General features: G+C 46.3%; 1 protein-coding gene across 1 annotated transcript in view; it reads left to right on the top strand.

Annotated features, from left to right (window-relative positions):
* The window catches only part of LOC126419652 (uncharacterized), a 626,964-nt gene extending 609,106 nt beyond the window's left edge, over positions 1-17,858 (top strand). The window contains exons 9-10 of the mRNA XM_050086841.1: positions 3,234-3,448; positions 17,493-17,858. Coding sequence (XP_049942798.1) covers positions 3,234-3,448; positions 17,493-17,839 — 562 coding nt within the window. The 3' untranslated portion in view covers positions 17,840-17,858. The remainder of the gene's footprint in view (positions 1-3,233; positions 3,449-17,492) is intronic.
* Positions 17,859-21,954: the final 4,096 nt, after the last annotated feature.

The raw sequence follows: 21,954 nt of genomic DNA, 5'->3' as shown, positions 1-21,954 counted from the left end.
TCAAAGCAGAAATCCAACAGTGTAACGCTTCTTAAAATAGGGCCGTCTGTAATAAAGGATGCTACGTCTACATCTATATGACTACTCTGCAATCCACAATTAATTGCCTGACATAGGGATCATTGAACCATCTTCAAGCTATTTGTCTACCGTTCCACCCTCGAATATCGCACGGGAAGTCGAACACTTAAATCCTTACGTACGACATCTGATTTCTCTAATTTTCTTACGATGGGCGCCAGCAAAATATTTTGACATTCGGAAGAGAAAGTTGGTGATAGAAATTTCGTGAAAAGATACTGTCGCAATCAAACACATCCTTTGTTTTAGTAACTGCCACCTCAATTCGCGCGTCATATCCGTGGCAATTTCTCCCCTATTTAGTGATAATACAAAACGAGCTACCCTTCTTTGAAATTGGTCAACCTTCGGATTGAAAACAGCATTACATACAATCCTGGAAATGGAAAAAAGAACACATTGACACCGGTGTGTCAGACCCACCATACTTGCTCCGGACACTGCGAGAGGGCTGTACAAGCAATGATCACACGCACGGCACAGCGGACACACCAGGAACCGCGGTGTTGGCCGTCGAATGGCGCTAGCTGCGCAGCATTTGTGCACCGCCGCCGTCAGTGTCAGCCAGTTTGCCGTGGCATACGGAGCTCCATCGCAGTCTTTAACACTGGTAGCATGCCGCGACAGCGTGGACGTGAACCGTATGTGCAGTTGACGGACTTTGAGCGAGGGCCTATAGTGGGCATGCGGGAGGCCGGGCGGACGTACCGCCGAATTGCCCAACACGTGGGGCGTGAGGTCTCCACAGTACATCGATGTTGTCGCCAGTGGTCGGCGGAAGGTGCACGTGCCCGTCGACCTGGGACCGGACCGCAGCGACGCACGGATGCACGCCAAGACCGTAGGATCCTACGCAGTGCCGTAGGGGACCGCACCGCCACTTCCCAGCAAATTAGGGACACTGTTGCTCCTGGGGTATCGGCGAGGACCATTCGCAACCGTCTCCATGAAGCTGGGCTACGGTCCCGCACACCGTTAGGCCGTCTTCCACTCACGCCCCAACATCGTGCAGCCCGCCTCCAGTGGTGTCGCGACAGGCGTGAATGGAGGGACGAATGGAGACGTGTCGTCTTCAGCGATGAGAGTCGCTTCTGCCTTGGTGCCAATGATGGTCGTATGCGTGTTTGGCGCCGTGCAGGTGAGCGCCACAATCAGGACTGCATACGACCGAGGCACACAGGGCCAACACCCGGCATCATGGTGTGGGGAGCGATCTCCTACACTGGCCGTACACCACTGGTGATCGTCGAGGAGACACTGAATAGTGCACGGTACATCCAAACCGTCATCGAACCCATCGTTCTACCATTCCTAGACCGGCAAGGGAACTTGCCGTTCCAACAGGACAATGCACGTCCGCATGTATCCCGTGCCACCCAACGTGCTCTAGAAGGTGTAAGTCAACTACCCTGGCCAGCAAGATCTCCGGATCTGTCCCCCATTGAGCATGTTTGGGACTGGATGAAGCGTCGTCTCACGCGGTCTGCACGTCCAGCACGAACGCTGGTCCAACTGAGGCGCCAGGTGGAAATGGCATGGCAAGCCGTTCCACAGAACTACATCCAGCATCTCTACGATCGTCTCCATGGGAGAATAGCAGCCTGCATTGCTGCGAAAGGTGGATATACACTGTACTAGTGCCAACATTGTGCATGCTCTGTTGCCTGTGTCTATGTGCCTGTGGTTCTGTCAGTGTGATCATGTGATGTATCTGACCCCAGGAATGTGTCAATAAAGTTTCCCCTTCCTGGGACAGTGAATTCACGGTGTTCTTATTTCAATTTCCAGGAGTGTATTACTGAAATTAATTCAGTTGTACAGGATATGACATTTATTACAAAATGATACATAATGCGCTGAAGAGCCAAAGAAACTTGTACACCTGTCTAATATCGTGTAGGGCCCCCGGGAACACGCAGAAGTGCCGCAGCACGGCGTGGCGTGGACTTGACTAATGTCTGAAGTAGTGCCGGAGGGAGCTGACACCATGAATCCTGCAGGTCGGTCCATAAATCCGTAAGAGTACGAGAGGTGGAGATCTCTTCTTAACAACGCGTTGTAGGGCATCCCAGCTGTGCTCGATAATGTTCATGTCTGAGGATTCTGGTGGCCAGCGGAACTGTTTAAACTCAGAAGAGTGTTCCTGAAGCTACTCGGTAGCAATTCTGGACGCGTGGGGCGCCGCATTGCCCTGTTGGAATTGCCCAAGTCCGTCGGAATGCACAATGGACACGAATGGATGCAAGTGATTAGGCAGGATGCTTACGTACGTGTCAACAGTCAGAGTCATGTCTAAACGTATCAGGGGTCCCATATCACTACAACTGCGCACGCCCCACATCATTATAGAGCTTCCATTACCTTGAACTGCTGACCTGCAGGGTCCATGGATCTTCCGCTCGATATTATCTGAAACGAGACTCGTCCGACCAGGCTATGTTTACAGTCATCTACAGTCCAGGCAAGGCGTAAAGCTTTGTGTCGTGCAGTCATCAAGGGTACACGAGTGGGCTCTCTGCTCTCAAGGCCCATATCGGGCATTTTGCGGAAGAGTTGCACTTCTGTCACGTTGAACGATTCTCTTCAGTCGTCGTTGGGCCCGTTCTTGCAGGATCTTTTTTCCGATTCCTAATATTCGCGGTACACTCGTGAAATGAGCGTACAGGAAAATCCGCACTTCATTGCTTCCTCAGAGATGCTGTGTCCCATCGCTCGTTCGCCGAGTGTAACACCACGCTTAAATCTTGATAACCTGCCATTGAAGCAGCAGTAACCGATCTAACAACTGCGCCAGCCACTTGTCTTATATAGGCTTTGCCGACCGCAGCACCGTATTCTGCCTATTTACATATCTCTGTATTTGAATACGCATGCGTATTACTTAGCTGCGTATTACTTAGCTGCACACAAAATATCAGTATAATAAACTGAATAGCTTCATATATAAACATAAATAATTCATTTTTTCAGGAGTAATGTTGGTGGACGTTTGCTGTTCTGGAAGACAAGGCTTCAGTTGTCTTTGTTAATATTTTTTTATTATATTAAAGAAGCTTTATGGACATCATTTATTATGTGAACCTCATATTTTTTAGAGTCGCTGTGTAACACTTGGACCAAAGATACTAAGGAACACTGCTTTCCATTCGCAGGGAGTCGTCCGGCCGCAGCCGCGGGATGTCTTCGATGCGGTCGGGACACGTTAGCCCCTCACGGCCGCGCGTCATGACGCCCATGGGCTTCGCCATCAGCCGCCAGGGGTCTCGCATGTCGCGCCTGCGGGAGCCGGAAGTCTTCGACGACGAGCTGTACGAATACGAGCTGTACACCGGCGGAGACTCTCTGTACGGCAGCCAGCAGCACCCAGGTAGCCGCTCCTGCTTCTGCACCTCGTGGAACACCACACGTACCACGTCACTCCACTCACTCTCATATCCATTAAGTATCAACACTCGTCCGCAGCTCGTGGTCGCGCGGTAGCGTTCTCGCTTCCCGCGCCCGGGTAACCGGGTTCGATTCCCGGCGGGGTCAGGGATTCCGGCGGGGTCAGGGATTTTCTCTGCCTCGTGATGAGTGGGTGTTCTATGATGTCCTTAGGTTAGTTAGGTTTAAGTAGTTCTAAGGGACTGATGACCATAGATGTTAAGTCCCACAGTGCTCAGAGCCATTTGAACCATTTTTTGTCAACACTCGCTCTTGTCATCGACACAACACTCCTTCCAAATACCTCCTGACGTACTGCACTCATTGCTGAATCGTGAAATACACTCACGCTCAGAAAAAGAAAAAAAAAAAAAAAACAGGACACCTTGAAGGACGTTTATACTCAGTGGACATGTATGGTAGTATGTTCTGCAGAAGCTGGATTCGTCCGAAAATACGAGGGTGAGTCAAATGAAAACCTTAAATTTGTAATAACAGATCGAAATTTCGCGCCGTTATCCTGTAAGTTGGTAAGCGTGCTACAAACAGCGTGCAGAATGGCCTGTAGGTGGCAGCATAGTGCAGATGCACACATACCGTCGCAGTATCAATATAAACACGGTCGCCCCACTAGCGACTTGCACCAGGGAAGAACAGCATTCTATTATTCGGTTTTTGCCTAGTGAAGGTGTGAAACCTATTGAAATTCATCGACGAATGAAGGTTCAGTACGGTGATGCATGTTTGTCACAGCAGCAAGTCTACGAATGGAGAAGGAAGTTCGCAAATGGTGTGACTTTAGTGGAAGATGCTCCTCGTCCAGGTCAGGCACAACGAGTTGTGACTCCACAGAACATTGCAGCAGTTGAAGCCATAGTGAAGGAAAACCGCAGAGTGACACTGAATGACATTGCAGCATGTTTACAGATTAGTCATGGGTCAGCACACCACATTGTGCATGATATGCTCCAGTTTCACAAAGTGTCTGCAAGATGGGTGTCACAGCACCTGACTCCTGAAATGAGAGAACGTCTTTGGCGCTTTGAACGAGAAGGTGATGGTTCCTTGCAAGAATCGTTACTGGCGACGAAACCTGGGTTCACTTCCACCAACCGGAAACGAAGAGAGCGAGCAAGGAATGGCGCCATTCCCCAGCACCAAAACCAAAGAAGTTTCGAACAGAACTATCAGCAGGGAAGGTTATGCTGACTCTCTTTTGGGACGAAAAAGGCGTCATTTTGGAGCATTACATGCCTAGAGGGACCATTGTCACCAATGCATCAGACACAGATCTCCTAAAAAATCATCTGCGGCCTGCAATCAAATCAAAGCGATGTGGATTGCTGTCAGCCGGTGTCCTTTTGCAACAAGACAATCCAAGACCCCACACTGCCCGTACCACAGTTGCAACAATCACAGACCTGCATTTTGAGTGTCTTCCCCATCCACCATACTCACCAGACCTTGCCCCAAGTGATTTCCATATGTTTGGACCACTCAAAGACGCAATGGGAAGAAAGAGTTCTGTACTGATGAACAGTTACGCCACGCAGTGCATGAGTTGTTGCGGAGACTACCAAAAGAATTTTTTTCTAAAGGAATTTATGCACTTTTTAAGGGCTGGATGACTTGCATTGAGCATGGGGGAGATTATGTTGAAAAGTGATACAGCTTTGTGCCACTTCTGCACAATAAATAATATTTACAAAAATATTTAAGGTTTTCATTTCGCTCACCCTTGTACTATCTGAAGCCATTCAGGCGCCTCGGTTCAGCATATGTCCTGGGCCCTGATAACTTGCTCCATGTGTGATGGCATCGACGCGCATAAGGCGCTAATGACGTCCTGTGGTATAGCCACCCATGCTGCAGGCACCTGGTTCCAGAGTTCATAGCAAGTTGTTGGCAATGTGTCACAGCGCTGCACCTGTCGTTTCACCATATCCCACAAATTTTCGATTGGAGACAATTCTGGGCCGGCCGCGGTGGTCTAGCGGTTCTAGGCGCTCAGTCCGGAACCGCGCGACTGCTACGGTCGCAGGTTCGAATCCTGCCTCGGGCATGGATGTGTGTGATGTCCTTAGGTTAGTTAGGTTTAAGTAGGTCTAAGTTCTAGGGGACTGATGACCTCAGATGTTAAGTCCCATAGTGCTCACAGCCATTTGAACCATTTTTTAGACAATTCTGGTGATCTGACGGGCCAGGGCAAAAGGCTGACACCCTGTTACACCAAGAAGGCACGTGTGCTCATGCAGTTGGCTTACTGAAAAATGGCGTTTGGGGTGTTGTGCAGAAAGGGTATAGCTATGGGTCCCAGAATGTCATTCACGTAACTCACACCGGTCACAGTGCCGTGGACACGCACCAGGTGTGATTTTTTGTTTCACCCAATAGCACCCCACACCATAAGACCTCGAGTTGGCGCTCCATACAGCGAATGCAGTCACTATGATGCCGCAAACCAAAATGCGGCCATCATTTACACTACTGGCCATTAAAATTGCTACACCAAGAAGACATGCAGATGATAAACGAGTATTCATTGGACGAATATATTATACTAGAACTGACATGTGATTACATTTTCACGCAATTTGGGTGCATAGGTCCTGAGAAATCAGTACCCAGAACAACCACCTCTGGCCATAATAATGGCCTTGATACGCCTGGGCATTGAGTCAAACAGAGCAGCTACAGCTGCCCATGCAGCTTCAACATGATACCATAGTTCATCAAGAGTAGTGACTGGCGTATTGTGACGAGCCAGTTGCTCGGCCACCATTGACTAGACGTTTTCAATTGGTGAGAGATCTGGAGAATGTGCTGGCCAGGGGAGCATTCAAACATTTTCTGTATCCATAAAGGCCCGTACAGGACCTGCAACATGCGGTCGTGCATTCACCGCGAGTCGCCAAACACGGATGCGACCATCATGATGCTGTAAACAGAACCTGGATTCATCCGAAAAAATGACGTTTTACCATTCGTGCACCCAAGTTCGTCGTTGAGTACACCATCGCAGGCGCTCCTGTCTGTGATGCAGCGTCAAGGGTAACCGCAGCCATTGTATCGGAGCTGATCACGCTGCTGCAAACGTCGCCGGTCTGTTCGTGCAGATGGTTGTTGTCTTGCAAACGTCCCCATCTGTTGACTCAGGAACCGAGACGTGGCTGCACGATCCGTTACAGCCATATTGATAAGATGCCTGTCATCTCGACTGCTAGTGATACGAGGCCGTTGGGATCCAGCACGGCGTTCCGTATTACCCTCCTGAACCCACCGATTCCATGTTCTGCTAACAGTCATTGAATCTCGACCAACGCGAGCAGAAATGTCGCGATACGATAAACTGCAATCGCGATAGGCTACAATCCGACTTTTATCAAAGTCGGAAACGTGATGGTACGCATTTCTCCTCCTTGGACAAGGAATCACAACAACGTTTCACCAGGCAACGCCGGTCAACTGCTGTTTATGTTTGAGAAATTGGTTGGAAACTTTCCTCATGTCAGCACGCTGTAGGTGTCGCCATCGGCGCCAACCTTGTGTGAATGCTCTGAGAAGTTAATCATTTGCACATCACAGCATCTTCTTCCTGTCGGTTAAATTTCGCGTCTGTAGCCCGTCATCTTCGTGGTGTAGCAATTTTAATGGCCAGTAGTGTACAAACAAACAGAACCTGGATACGTCTGAAAACACTATCTGATCCATTCCTATCCCCGGTGACGTCGTTCCATACACCATTGTTCTCTAGCATATTTCTGCACATTCGTCAAAGGTAGGTGGAGAAGTGGAGGACGCGCACCTAACCCGTGCTGTAATAAAAGGCGATGGACTGGTATCCCTGGTAGCGTACGATGTGTTAAACTGTTCCACAGTTGCGCCAGACTCGAGGGAGACACAAATCTGTCCTGCAATGGCATTCGATAGAGGTGTCGATATGCTCGGGGTATCGCCTGGATGGTGCGACCTGACCCATCTCGTCGTGTTTTACGGCCTTCCGTGGTCCATTCTGCTCTGACCCGTTGCACAGCCGAAACACTTCGTCCCATACGAGCAACAATTTCCCCATATGGATACATCACATTCTCTCATGCCAACAATCCGCCCTCTTTCAAACTCACTGATTTGTCGGTACTTTTCGCTCTTATGTTTGCGAGGCACTCTGCACCTCTGCTCAAGTCACACTAATCCATTACCTTCGGTATCTAGAGACAACGAGAGCTGCAGGCACATTTTAGTGGTAGGTGCTGTTGCGCCGTAATATCGATGTTGACCTTGAACCCGAGGGCCGACGTGGTTAAAATGCCAATTATTTCTGCAGAACATAGTAAATGTCCTGCGAATATGAACGTCCTATCTCTAGATTTTCAAGATGTTCTTTTTTTCTGAACAAGAGTGTACCTGACAAAAAAAAGTGAAGTACCGCACTGTGACAGAGTGAACACTAGACAGCATTAGTGTTGTTCGTATTTAGCGTTGTCACCAGGTCTGACGAAAAGCGTCAGATGTGGAATGATGGCTGTGAAGGACACTGAGATGTCACTTACTCGTGTGGGACAGAGTTATCAGCATCTGACAGAATTTGGAAGAGCCTCATTGTGGGCCTCCATTTGGCCAGCTGGTCGACTCGTCCAGCGTCCAGATTAGTTGGACATTCGCATCTGACAGACACTGGAATGCATGGGAACGTAAGGGCAGCCATACTTGTCATCGAGGTTCTGATGGACCATTTCTAACCACCATAAGGGAGGTTCGCCATGTTGTGCATCAAGCACACCATAACTCTTTACATCAGCGCATGCCATCCAAGAACAAGTAATGAACTCCCTGCATCATTCTCCACCATTGATCGCAGACTAGCAGCAGCCAAACTAAGTTATTGCTGTCACATACGTAGCCTGCTTTTAACAACACAAAACAAATGGCTGTGTTTGGATTGGTGTCGTAACCAGAAAGCATCTACTGCTCATGAATGGCGTCGCACTGTCTTCGGCGATGAATCGCCGTTCTCTTCAAATGTTCAAATGTGTATGACTTCTTGAGGGAGCAAACTGCTGAGGTCATCGCTACCTAGACTTACACACTACTTAAACTAACTTTCCACGCGGCATCGCGATTCTACATTCTCCCTGATGACCATCGTCAGTGAATATGGGAGCAACGTGGAGAGAGGTCTCATCCATCCAATGTTTTGGAGAGGCACAGTGGTTTACTTCTGGCTTCATGGTAAGGAGAACGCAGAACGCAGCTGGTAGTGACTGAGGGGAGTCTGACGTCACAGATATTCTGCGTCGTCTTGTGTTACCTCTCGTGAGCTAGTATCATAGTGGCATTTTTCAGTAGGACAATGCTCTTCCTTGTATGGCACATGTCTCAGTGAACAGCCTGCATGATGTTGAGGTAGTCTGAAGGCCAGTTACGTCCCCAGATCTGTCCGTGGTAGAACATGTGTGGGGCAAGTTCGGACGTCAATTTCAGCTCAGTGCCATGAGCTACGATACCAAGGACTAGTTTCAACAGTTGTGGACCAGCTTGCCTCAGGAAAGGATACAACGACCTTACGATACCCTTTCCAGCTGGATCAGTGTATGTATCCAGCCCAGAGGGAGTACAACGTCGCTCATCTTGCCGAGTTCTTCATCAATTGGACTCGATTTTGTAATCACTGAAATAACGTCACATGTCCTCCGAACCCGAAGTTTCATTTGTTTCTTCCTCACCTTCTGGGTGCTTCACTTTTTTCGTCAGGCAGTATATGTTGCCGTCCGTCTGTTCAGTATTACACCTGAATACCACAGCCACATACTCCCAGAACCACTATCATTTCACTTTCTCCCACCTAGGTACCACAGCCCGCCAGGCTAGCCGCGCAGTCTAACGCTCTGCTTCCCGAGCGGGAAGGCGTCCCAGACCCTGGCACGAATCTGCCCGGCGAATTGGTGTCGAGGTCTCGTGTGCCAGCCAGCCTGTGGATGGTTTTCAAGGCGGTTTTCCATCTGCCTTGGCGAATGCAGTCTGGTTCCCCTTGTTCCGCCTCAGTTACACTATGTCGGCGAATGCTGGCCAAACATTGTCTCCACGTACACGTACACCATAATCACTCTACCACGAAAACAGTGGGTTCTCACTTGTCTGGTATGAGACGTTCCTGAAGAGGGGAGAGGGGGTCCACTGGGGGCCTAACTGCACAATAACCGTGGGTTCGGTGTGGGGCGGCTGTGAGATGTGTGGACTGCTGCGGCCTGTTATGAGGTTGTGAACCACTGAGGGCTACGGTGGGACGAAGCCTCTCCATTGTTTCTAGGTCCCCGGTACAATACACAATGTACACATACAATAGGTAACATACTTTCACGTGCAGCTTTCCCAAATGCTGCTGTACCCAATCTTCGACGCAAGACAGTCGAATCCACTTCCCGATTCAAAGCAAATGCTCTCCTGGCAAATTCACTCATCTAATTTCCCACCCCCCAACATCATCTACTTACCTGTTTCCAGGTTTCACTTTTCTTTCCCGATGTCATGATCCAATTCCATCCTTATGTTTACTGAGACCTAGTCATAAAGCCTCTGAGCATCATCTTACAGCAAGCTTACAGAACCACCTTTATCGTCGCCCAGTGTTACATCAGTGCCACAACATTTCACTGTGCAAATCATAATCACCACATGAATATCACCTGTTTCAGCATCAGATGTTTACTTGTCATGTTGTAACGTTTGTTTTTAAATATATTCAATTCAAATAGTTTTGTGGTTTGGTTTTCTTTTTACAGGACTGCTTGTTTAATAAATTCATTACAAGATTATTCACCTAAACGCTTGTAGTACGTACCTTGCAAATACTTCAGTTAATGAAGAATGCTAAATAAATTCTTTGAGAGGAAAGCCAGGTGCACCACAGCTGTACAATAGAGTTAAATGAGGCCTACCTTAGGCCTTATTTGGGTAGTGGTGGAACCACAGTGAGGCCACCTTAATCAAAATATTACATACAAATATAAATAACGTTAAGTACGAGGAACACAGTGATTTGGTAGTACAGTCCACCCAGAAAACACGAATTCATTAGATGAAACAGCATTTTTTCCTAAATGGTAACAGCTAACGATTATAGTCTGGATCAGGATTTTTTTATAACTTTTGGTTTCCAAGATTTACACAAATTACAATGATTTTAACGTAAATCATTCACACCTGTACAAAACTCAAGCGCTCAGCCCTCATACTCGTATACGCCCAGCACGTCCAGTTCTCCTCGTACACACCCAGCACATCAGTTCTCCTCAAAATTTTCATCAAATACAGCGCTGTCTGTATTTGTAGAAACTGATTCTTTATGGCAGAAAAAAGAGCAGCTTTTATTTTTTCTTTGGATTCGTAAGCTTGGATGTCAATCTGTTACTCTCTCAGTTGAAATCTACAGAATGCCTTAAGCTGATAATTTGCAGTGTCCTCTAGTTTTTTCAGACAGTTTTAACACCAATATTAGTTACCTAGAATGAGGTTTTCTTCTTTCTTTCTTGGAGCCTTTGTCCCGCGTTACGCGCGGTCGGCCGTGTTACTATTGATTTGGCGGTGTTAATTGCAGTGGGTGGCTGGATGCCCTTCCTGCCGCCGCCCCGTACCCCCCGGAACGGAATTAGTGTACCCCAGCTGTCTGCGTCTAGTGTAAGCCATGGAATAGTGCGAACGTTTTCAAATGTCTGCGAGTCGTGTAACTGAGGCAGAACGCGGGGACCAGCCCGGTATCCACCTAGCAGGATGTGGAAAACCGCCTAAAAACCACATCCATGCTGGCCGGCATACCGGCTCTCGTCGTTAATCCGACCTATGATGAGGTACTGTCTGAAAAAAAGCTGCACAAATATTCAGAAGGATCATGGGTGCAAATTCACAACTTGCCTTAAAAGTTCAGAAATGAATGATTTTACACTTCATAAAACGAAAACATAGTATCCTGTGACCACAATCTCAATGAGACACAGCTGAAATCGGTCAACTCATACAAATACGAGTACTTGGGTGTAACAATTTGCGGAGATGTGAAATGGAAAGGTCACATAAGCTCAGTTGTAGATAAAGCAGGTGGCAGATTTCAGTTTATTGCCAGAATACTAGGGAAAGCAACCAGTCTACAAAAGAGATTGCCCACGAAACACTCGTGCAACCCATTTAGTATATTGCTGAAGTGTGTGAGCCCTGTAGCAAATAGGGCTAACAGGGTGTATTGAACTTACACTGATCAGCCAGAACATTATGACCACCGACCTACTATCGATTTAAACCCGTCCAGGCGAGAGCTGAGTCACCTGGCGAGGAATGACTACTAGTCAAGACACCGAACAGTGCATGTGATAGTGAGCGTGCTGCCCGTGAGTAGAATGGGACAACGGGAGGCCACGACGTTCGAATCACGGATTTACTTCAAACTTTGCACATCTTTAGCAGGACATTAAAACAACATAATGTGCAAGAAATAAGTTGCGCCACTCTGGCAATTCCGAGAAAATCGAAAGAGAAGTGTTACGCTTCTATTACGTAACTGATGAATCTGTGCAAAGGTGCTGGCTGTAAGAAGTGTGTGTGTGAACAGATCAACGATGAACCTGCAGGGGTGTCATGGGATATCCGCCCCGAATAAATGCAACGAACATTAACGAACAAATTGAGATAAAAGAAAGTGGTTAGCGTTCGCGTTTAGCGAGAGGATCGTGGATGTTTTTTCTCACTGCTCACATTAGTTAATTAGCATGACATTTGAGAGGTAACATAATAAAAAACCCAAGTGCATTTTCACGAAATTGCAGTGAATTTCGTATGTTATTTCTCCATTTACTATTTTTAATTAAATTTTCAAGGACGAGGGACAAGCTTGGAAAATACTGACGCGGATGACGTTGTTCAGTTGCATAGTAAGTCACAATGTGCCAGACCCCAAGAGTAATGTACAATTACTCGGGATGTGTTCTCGACAGCACATGTTGCACGATGGTATTTGTCACGCAGACATGAAAAACATGCATTGAAACGGCATTTACTACACTGAATGAATGCAGCTTTCCCGCATTTACAGGGAATGTTCGCAGTGTCTAAGGCCACACCTCCTTGACATTTTGAAAAATTTCTCTTTCTTCTGATAGTATGGATTTAAAATTAAGTTTGAGTCGCCTCACACGAATTCGTCTTACGAAGCTCGAATGCTAACCACATTTTTTAAATCTCATTTTCCCGTTATTGTTCGTTGCAGTTGTTCGGAGCGGACATCCCATGACACCCGTTCAATTTCAACGTTGATCCGTTCATTCAGCTTTTTATTTATTTATTTTTTATTACCGAGGGCGGCTAACCCTCTGACCGAACACGCAGAGCTACCATGCCGGCTCCACTTGATCACCATGAACTCTGATGTTCGCCACCTGCGCACAGATACACACACTATGTGATCAGAAGTATCCGGACACCTGGCTAAAAATGACTTACACGTTCGTGGTGCCCTCCATCGGTAATGCTGGAATTCAATATGGTGTTGGCCTGCCCTTAGCCTTGATGACAGCTTCCACTCGCGCAGGCATACGTTCACTCAGGTGCTGGAAGGTTTCTTGGGGAATGGCAGCCCATTCTTCACGGAGTGCTGCACTGAGGAGAGGCATCGATGTTGGTCGGTGAGGCCTGGCACGAAGTCGGTGTTCCAAAACATCCCAAAGGTGTTCTGTAGGATTCAGGTCAGGACTCTGTGCAGGCCAGTCCATTACAGGGATGTTATTGTCATGTAACTACTTCGCCACAGGCCGTGCATTATGAACAGGTGCTCCGTCATGTTGAAAGATGCAGTCGCCATCCCGGAATTGCGCTTCAACAGTGGGAAGCAAGAATGTGCTTAAAACAGCAATGTAGGCCTGTGCTGTGATAGTGCCAAGCAAAACAACAAGTAATGCAAGCCCCCTCCACGAAAAACACGACCACACCATAATTCCACCGCCTACGAATTTTACTGTTGGCACTACACACGTTGGCAGATGACGTTCACCGGGCATTCGCCATACCCAGACCCTGCCATCGGATGGCCACATCGTGCACCGTGATTCGTCACTCCACACAACGTTTTTCCACTGTTCTATCGTTATCTATGTTTACGCTCCGTACACGAATCGAGGCGTCGTTTGGCATTTAGCGGCGTGATGTGTGGCTTATGAGCAGCTGCTCGACCATGAAATCCAAGTTTTCTCGCCTCCCGCCTAACTGTCATAGTACTTGCAGTGGATCCGGATACAGTTTGGAATTCGTGTGTAATGGTCTCGATAGATGTCTGCCTGTTACACTTTACGACCATGAGACCCAAGTTTTCTCGCCTCCCGCCTAACTGTGATAGTACTTGCAGTGGATCCTGATGCAGTTTGGAATTCGTGTGTGATGGTCTCGATAGATGTCTGCCTATTACACTTTACGACCCTCGTTAACTGTTGGTGGTCTCTGTCAGTCAACAGACGAGGTCAGCCTGTACGCTTTTGTGCTGTACGTGCTAGGGATGTTTAGGAGTGTGGAAATCTCGCGTACATACGTGTGACACAAGTGACATCCAATCAACTGACCACGTTCGAAGTTCCTGAGTTCTGCAGAGTGCCCCATTCTGCTCTCTCACGATGTCGAATGACTACTGAGGTCGCTACTATGGAGTACCTGGCAGTAGGTGGCAGCACAATGCACCCAATTTGAATAACGTATGTTTTTGGGGGTGTCCGGATACTTTTGATCACATAGTGTATGTCACATAGTAGACGCGTAAAACTTGTCTTGCGATTTTCTCGGAATTGCCAGAGTAGTGCACTTTACTAAACGCGCGTTATGATGTTTTACTGGCCTACTATAGGTGTACAGTTTGAAGTAAATCTGTGATCCCAACGTCGTGCTCTCCCCTTGTGAGTTTGACCGACGGCAGATTGTGATGGCCCGCAGACTCGGTGCGAGCATTTCAGAAACTGCGTGTCTTACCAGATGTCCGAGGAGGGCTGTGGTGAGCGTCTTCAACACTTGACGAAGCCAAGGTGGTGCCATGTCCAGACGTCGAGGGATTGGGTCGTGGTCGTGCGGTAGCGTTCTCGCTTCCCACGCCCGGGTTCCCGGGTTCGATTCCCGGCGGGGTCAGGGATTTTCTCTGCCTCGTGATGGCTGGGTGTTGTGTGCTGTCCTTAGGTTAGTTAGGTTTAAGTAGTTCTAAGTTCTAGGGGACTGATGACCATAGATGTTAAGTCCTATAGTGCTCAGAGCCATTTGAACCATTTTTTGAGGGATTGGGCGGTCACCCGTCTTTACAGATGTCGGACGTCGTAGGCTGGGCAGACTAGTAAAACAGGACAGGCGGCGAACTGTGGCAGAACTAACATTAGACTTTAATGCTGGATCGAGTATAAGTGCGTCTAAGCACACAGTGCACCGAATACTAATGATGGGCCTCCGCAGCCGATGAACGACGCATATGCCAATGTTAACACCACGACATGGGCAACTGCAACTGAAATGGGCTCGTGACCATCGGCACTGGACCTTGGCGGAGTGATAGAGCGTTACATTGTCTGATGAATGCCGATACCTTCTTCAGAGGGCTCGAAACTGTCGTCTGTACTGTGGGGCAGAGACAAGATGGCTGCGGTTCCATTATGCTCTGAGGAACATTCACGTGGCCATTATATGACTCCGGTGGAGCTCGTGCAAGGCACCATGACGGCCAAGGAGTATCGTAAACTGGTTTCAGCCCCCGTGCGCCCCTTCATGACGATCATGTTCCCCGACGGCTGTGGCATTTTTCAAAAAGATAGTGCACCATTTCACAAGGACAGGAGTGTGCTGGAGTGGTTCGAGGAACACAAAGACGAGTTCCAGTTGATGTACTGGCCCCCCAACTCGCCAGATCTGAAACCGATCGAACATCTGGGATGTGATTGAACATAGCGTCAGAGCTCATCACCCCCCTCCCCGGAATTTACAGGAATTAGATGATTTGTGTGTGCAAATGTGGAACCAACTTCCTTCAGCGAGTTACCAAGGCCTCATTGCTTCCATGCCACGATGCATCTCCGCTGTTATTGCCAAAGCAGCTATTAGATACGTGGTCATCACGTTCTGGCTGACAAGTGTCTACAAGTAAGGAAGTAACGAATGGTCACAGGTTTGTTTGATCTGTGGGAGAATTTCACGGAGATGCTAAACAAAGTGAACTGGCAGACTCTGGAAGATAGACACAAACTATCCGTAGAAGACCTACTCTCACAGTTTCAAGAACCAACTTTAAATGAGCCTCAAGAAATATACCACAAACTCTTACGTGTCGCTCCTGTAGGGCTCGCAAGGACAAGATTAGGCTAACTAATCAGGCACAGAGACTTTTAAAGAATCATTCTTCCCGTGCTGTCTATGTGAAAGGAAGGGGAAGAAACGCTAATAACTGGTGCTATAGGAAGGGCTCTCTGTCAAGCTCTTCACATTGGTTTGCAGGCTATCTGTGCAGATGTAGATCTCTTAGATATCTTTTTATAAATGCGAAACAAAATACTTTTCTCTATTAAATGTGGGTAATAATTCCAACATTTCAATATGATCACAGACAAGCTTCAAAAATTCTCTATGAGATGCATATCCAAATCTTTCATACGTCTTTCGAGTTTATTTTCGTGTCATTCCTTAAACTTTGAAGTTTCCTAGCTGACGTCCCATATCCACTTATGCTATGTATTACCCTACGTAGCGCAGTTCTTTGTACACTGTATCATTCTGCTGACTGTGGTCTAAAACACACCAGGTGACTAATTTCATGATCTTGTCAGTTCATTACACTCGGCTGTCTCTTTCTGACTTCTTCTTAAATAGAGGCATATTCCGCCGAAAAAAATGAAACCAATTTATTAATATACCTCGTGTAACCCGAACCAGTCATAGCGCTCACAGAAGGTGGGAAATATGGTACCACATCAACATATATCGAATTTTTTCTTAAAAATTTTGCACATGTGCTCTAGACAACTATCTGTACAGTTATACGATTAAGGTTTTTTTTTCATATACACACAGTGTTTCTCCTAAGAGTCATCCTCTGATATTGCGGCAGATATATGTAATTTCGTTTCTGCAGTGTGTAGCTAGATTCAGCGCAAACAAGTAATGCTCATCGCATCTTTCATTCTACGCCCAGCGTGGACGAAAAGGCCGGCCGCGGTGGCCAAGCGGTTAAAGGCGCTACTGTCTGGAACAGCGCGGTCGCTACGGTCGCAGGTTCGAATCCTGCCTCGGGCATGAATGTGTGTGATGTCCTTAGGTTAGTTAGGTTTAAGTAGTTCTAAGTTCTAGGGGACTGATGACCTTAGAAGTTAAGTCCCATAGTGCTCAGAGCCATTTGGACGAAAAGCGTCCGTTTGTTTCCCGTTACAAACATAATCATTTTTAAAGCGGGATTTTACGTGCCCATTCAATAGTACGGTCCCAAATTAGTCAGGTGCGATATTTGTTTTACTGATATGTATTAGCAGGGGCTCTAAAACAAGAACATAGCCAGTATTCCAGCACCTTTCAGCACTGCCCCAGCCCGCGCTGTCTGTTGCCGCCATGTAGCAGTGGTGCTTAGTCGCTGTTGGAGTACTTGTAATTGTACGTATCGATAAACGAATGCTGCACTAGATTAATCTATTTCTGTTTAGACAGAAAACGATTTGCAGGCACAAAGACGAAGTAAACACAACATAACCTGGTCCTAAACGCAGTCTTTTTTTTTTTTTTTTTTGCGCGTAACAGCACAAAGCACAATAACATGACGCTATCTACCACCAGGTTCTACAAACATTCAGTGGAATGTACTGATTGCCACGTAAAACTGTCCACCCCTCCCGTTATCTTGATTATTTGCGTGTTTCCATTATTCCGTCACTCTATGTTAGGAATACAGTATGTATTATCGAGTTCTCGATAATTGGCCTCTCTTATCTCTCTTCCCTGAGGTACGCGCCCTGTGCCCATCTGGCTGTGCATGTTCCTGGTGGTGACGTACATCTTCTGCGGCGCCTACCTCTTCCACCAGTGGGAAGGCTGGCAGTTCCTCGACTCGGCCTACTTCTGCTTCATCACGCTCACCACCATTGGCTTCGGGGACTTCGTGCCCGCTCGGCGCATGCGCCAGGACGAGAACGCCGAGATTGGGATCGCACTGTGCTCCCTGTACCTGCTGTTCGGCATCGCACTTCTCGCCATGAGCTTCAACCTCGTCCAGGAGGAGGTCATCGGCAACGTCAAGGCCGTTGCTCGTCGCCTCGGCATCATCAAAGATGATGATGAGGATGACGACTGAGTTGACTTATTGTCACACAGGCAAGGTGTTTACAAAAACTTGGGGGGGGGGGGGGGGGGGGGACTAGCACTTATCTCGTTTGTTATCTAGTTGCCCCAGACTGAGAATTCAGAACTATTGATATTTGACATCCTGACTGAACTACACCAAAGAAGGGGTTGTAAACTGAAAACCGAACACCCACCACATTGGCACCACAGGGTGGTTCCAGTCAAAAGTAATCACCACACACTTTAAGACATTTACTCCACTGCAGAATGCAGTCACCTTGTCCGACTGCAACTGACGTCCATGTATGTCTTTCTTTGCGCAGCCAAAGAAGTGAAAATCACATGGTGAAAAGGCTGATCTGTATGGAGGAATCTGCAAAGCTTCCCAACCAAATCACTGAAGCATAGCCTTTGTCCATTTAATAGTGTGGGAGTGGGCATTATCGTGCTGGAGGACTATTCCATCCGACATCACCCCTGGATGTTTTGACTTTACGACATGTCACATTTTGTGTAATACCACTGTGTATTGATTGTGGTTCCATGTTCAAGAAACTGAATGAGCAGCAGGCCCCTGCAGTCAAAGAAGAAAGTCATCCTGACCTCAGTGGAGCTTGTGTGAACAGCTTTGGATTCCTTTGGTGGAGGAGATGTGGGATGTTTCCACTGCTGGGTTTTCCATTTGCCCTTGGGATGTCGGAATGCTGCAGGACAGAATCATCCTGATGCACAAGAATGCCCACCATCATATTTCCAATTGGATGAACACTATGTTTCAGCGATTTGGTTGGGAAGCACTGCAACATCCTCCATACACCCGGATCTTTCACCATGAGATTTTCGCATCATTGGTGACCTGAAGAAAGACATGCGTGGATGTTGGTTTCAGTTGTACGAAAGAGTGCCTGTGGATCCGTCAGCAGCCGACCACATTCTGTGAAACTAAATTGATCATCTCGTCACCCAATGGGATAAATGTTTTAGTGCTTGTGGCAGGTGTTTGGTTTTCATTTGAGTGCTCTTTATACATCCACAGCTCAGAAGCCAATAACTGTAAGACATTCAGAGATTTTGCGTGGTGTCATGAAATCTTTTCCCAATATTTGGATCCCAGTGTTGCAGTCTTCCTCTCAGGGCTGCACTGCTATGCTCTATGGAACTACATCCCACGCATTGGATGGAAATCTCACAACTTTACCTTAAAAGCACATATAATGCACTATTTAAAAGGTTACTGTAGACAATCGGCTTAAGAAGTTTCCTGACAGTTGCAGTGGGCTGGGCACGGCAGCTTCACATGCCTACCACAACCAGTCACATAAACTAATTTTGTAAACATCTCTGTGGCAAAATCTCAGTGCTGTCACAGCTCTGTAGATGGCTATTGATTTCGCCTGCAGCTGTTAGCGCTGGTCAACTGAGAGCTGAGGACAGTGGTGCTACCTGTCAGTGATCTTCTTAAACCAACTCAACTGTAGTGTAATAAATGTAGATGATACTCTGAGTGGCAGGAGATAGGTATTGTAGTATTTCAGTGGAAAAGACTCAACTGTATGTTTATGATGACATTTTGATTTCTTACATTGGCTCTCTCTCATTTGATGAATGATTCACAGTGAAACTGTGTGATTTCAGTGGAAAAGACTCAACTGTATGTTTATTATGACATTTTGATTTCCTACATTGGCTTTCTCTTATTTTATGAATGGTCCACAGTGGAACTGTGTCAATCAATCTCCCATGCTGCAAAAGGAAAGATAAATATGGGGATTAGGGGGAGGGGTAGGTATACTAAAAGAGCTATATGCACTGTAATGCTGGGTATGATACACCAGAAGTACTATTTCAAAGGGTGTAAGAGACTTTCAAGCACCTGATTTATGTTAGTTACATTTTGCTTCTAAGGTCACCAATTTCCTTTTTCACAAAATGCTCACACACAAAATCTGAAACTTCTGTCATTTCTCAACCTAATCTCCCTGCTGCCATATACACTTTTCCCAACCTTGATGCCATGGTTCCACAGTCACTGCACACACCTCATTGGGGTTTCAGATCACTGGAAAATCACTTATGCAAAAGTGGCACAAGTGGAGGATGTGTGACCATGGAGTGTGCTTTTCACTGTCTGAAAAAGAAAAAAAAATGCTAGGCGACAGGTCAGGTGAGTAAGGAGCATAAAAAATCAGTTCAAAATAGTTTGCTGTAAGAAATTCCTGTGTCGCGTTCATCAAATGTTTTTGAATATTGTTTTGGTGAAAGAGCACATGTATGTTGTGCAGCCTTTTCCAGCCATTTTTCTCACAGTACTGGAAGCAGATGGTTCTTCAGAACATCATTATAGATCACAATTGTAACCAAACTGTCCTTTGGAACACAATGAGTAAGGACTGTACCTTAGCTGTTCCAAAGCATAGTCACCATCATTCTTTTCAGCACTGGCCTTCACCTGAAATTTTCTTCATTGTAGTCAGCTTGTGCACTTCCACTAAGCTGTCTGGCACTTCATTTCAGGATTGAGAAATGGCATATATAATTGTTGAAAAGAAAGTCCCATTCTCGTCATGTGTCAGCATCACTTGGCAAATTGCCACACATGCACTCTTGAGGTCATCCATCAGTGTTCACAGCACCCACCTGGAGGACACCTTCCACATTTTCAAGTCATCATGCAGTATTGTGTGCACAGATTCCACAGAAATTCCAACTCCAGAGGAATATCTTTCACATTTAATTGGCAATCCTCCAGGACTTTCCTTCACTTGCATGATCACATTGTCAGATTGGCTGGTTGACAGGCCGAGGTTTTTTTTTTGTTTTTCATTGCAAGATGTTCAGCTTTCTTTGAAGTATCACACCCACAAACTCATATGCTTCACATTCGTGTCACCATTACCACACATCTCACTTAACTGGCAGTGAATGTCTGTGGGTGAAGTTGATAGAGAAAGTGAACAATTACTCACTGTTCTTGTAATGAAAAGTCACCATTTCTAGTATCAAGAACACTTCCCTCTCTCACCACAGTTGCTACTGTTCAGTGTGACATGCAGAGCTACCATCCTTGTCAGTCATACACAAAGAGTGCTCACATATGCTGAGCCACACTAATGATTATTGTCTGCTTCCAGTTATGATAAAAAAATCAGAGACAGAATTTGAACACACCTTGTACAATGATATTTCAATCATTATGTACAGACTGTATCTGCAGTCCCCCTTCTCAATTAAAATTACTGGAATGTTTCATCAGCTCTACAGTTTCATATGTCAGGCTCTGGCACATTCTAGGTTTTAGCTAGGACACAAAAGTTTGTAAAGTTGATCACGTCTTCATGTTCATGATAGTGTTCAGTATCTACAGATTTTGATGGCTGTATTGTCCAGTTATACAATGTAGGTCTTTTGTACAGGGCAAGGAAATTACTTTATAAGTGGTAGCTACCAGCATGTCTCACATCACATATTTTGTTAGAACCAAGTGATCTTTGCATATTGTGACTTTTGAAGCTTCCAGGCAGTTTAAAACAGTGTGCTGGACCGAGACTCAAACTCGGGGCAGAGTGAAAATCTCATTGTGACTTTTGTAAATGATGTGGGATGATTTCCTCTCTTTGTTAGTACCAATAACCAGCCAATGTAATTGGTAACATACCTGGATGGGGAAAAAAGGTAGTTTCAATGTTAAGAGACTCATATGATAACCATTGAATAGAGGTTCTACCCACTGCATTCAATAACTGAATTGTAAATCATGAAAATGGAACATAGGAATTGTCTCCTCTATGACTGATAGTTAAATTTCAAATCATCACCATGTAACTAGGAATTCAAGCAGCACAAGAAGGGAGTTAAGCGTAATTTGTATTGTCCCCTTCTGCAAAGAACTTCTAGACACTGTCATGTCCTACAAAGATTTGTAAATCAATACTCATGCAGAATTTTTCAAAAAAAGAGTCCTTTTGTGTTTCATACGCGTATATTTAACAGTTAAATGTTACTGGCAACAATATTACAGCACTGATGGAAAATTCAGTTAATGTTATAAAATTACATATTACATCAATATTTTGTATTATCTCCTATTTTAATGAGGAATCTATGGGCTGCGTACTTAACTGAGTC

This window comes from Schistocerca serialis, chromosome 9, assembly GCF_023864345.2.
Source record: "Schistocerca serialis cubense isolate TAMUIC-IGC-003099 chromosome 9, iqSchSeri2.2, whole genome shotgun sequence".
Lineage (NCBI taxonomy): Eukaryota > Metazoa > Arthropoda > Insecta > Orthoptera > Acrididae > Schistocerca > Schistocerca serialis.
This window is presented reverse-complemented; position numbering and strand designations above follow the sequence as displayed.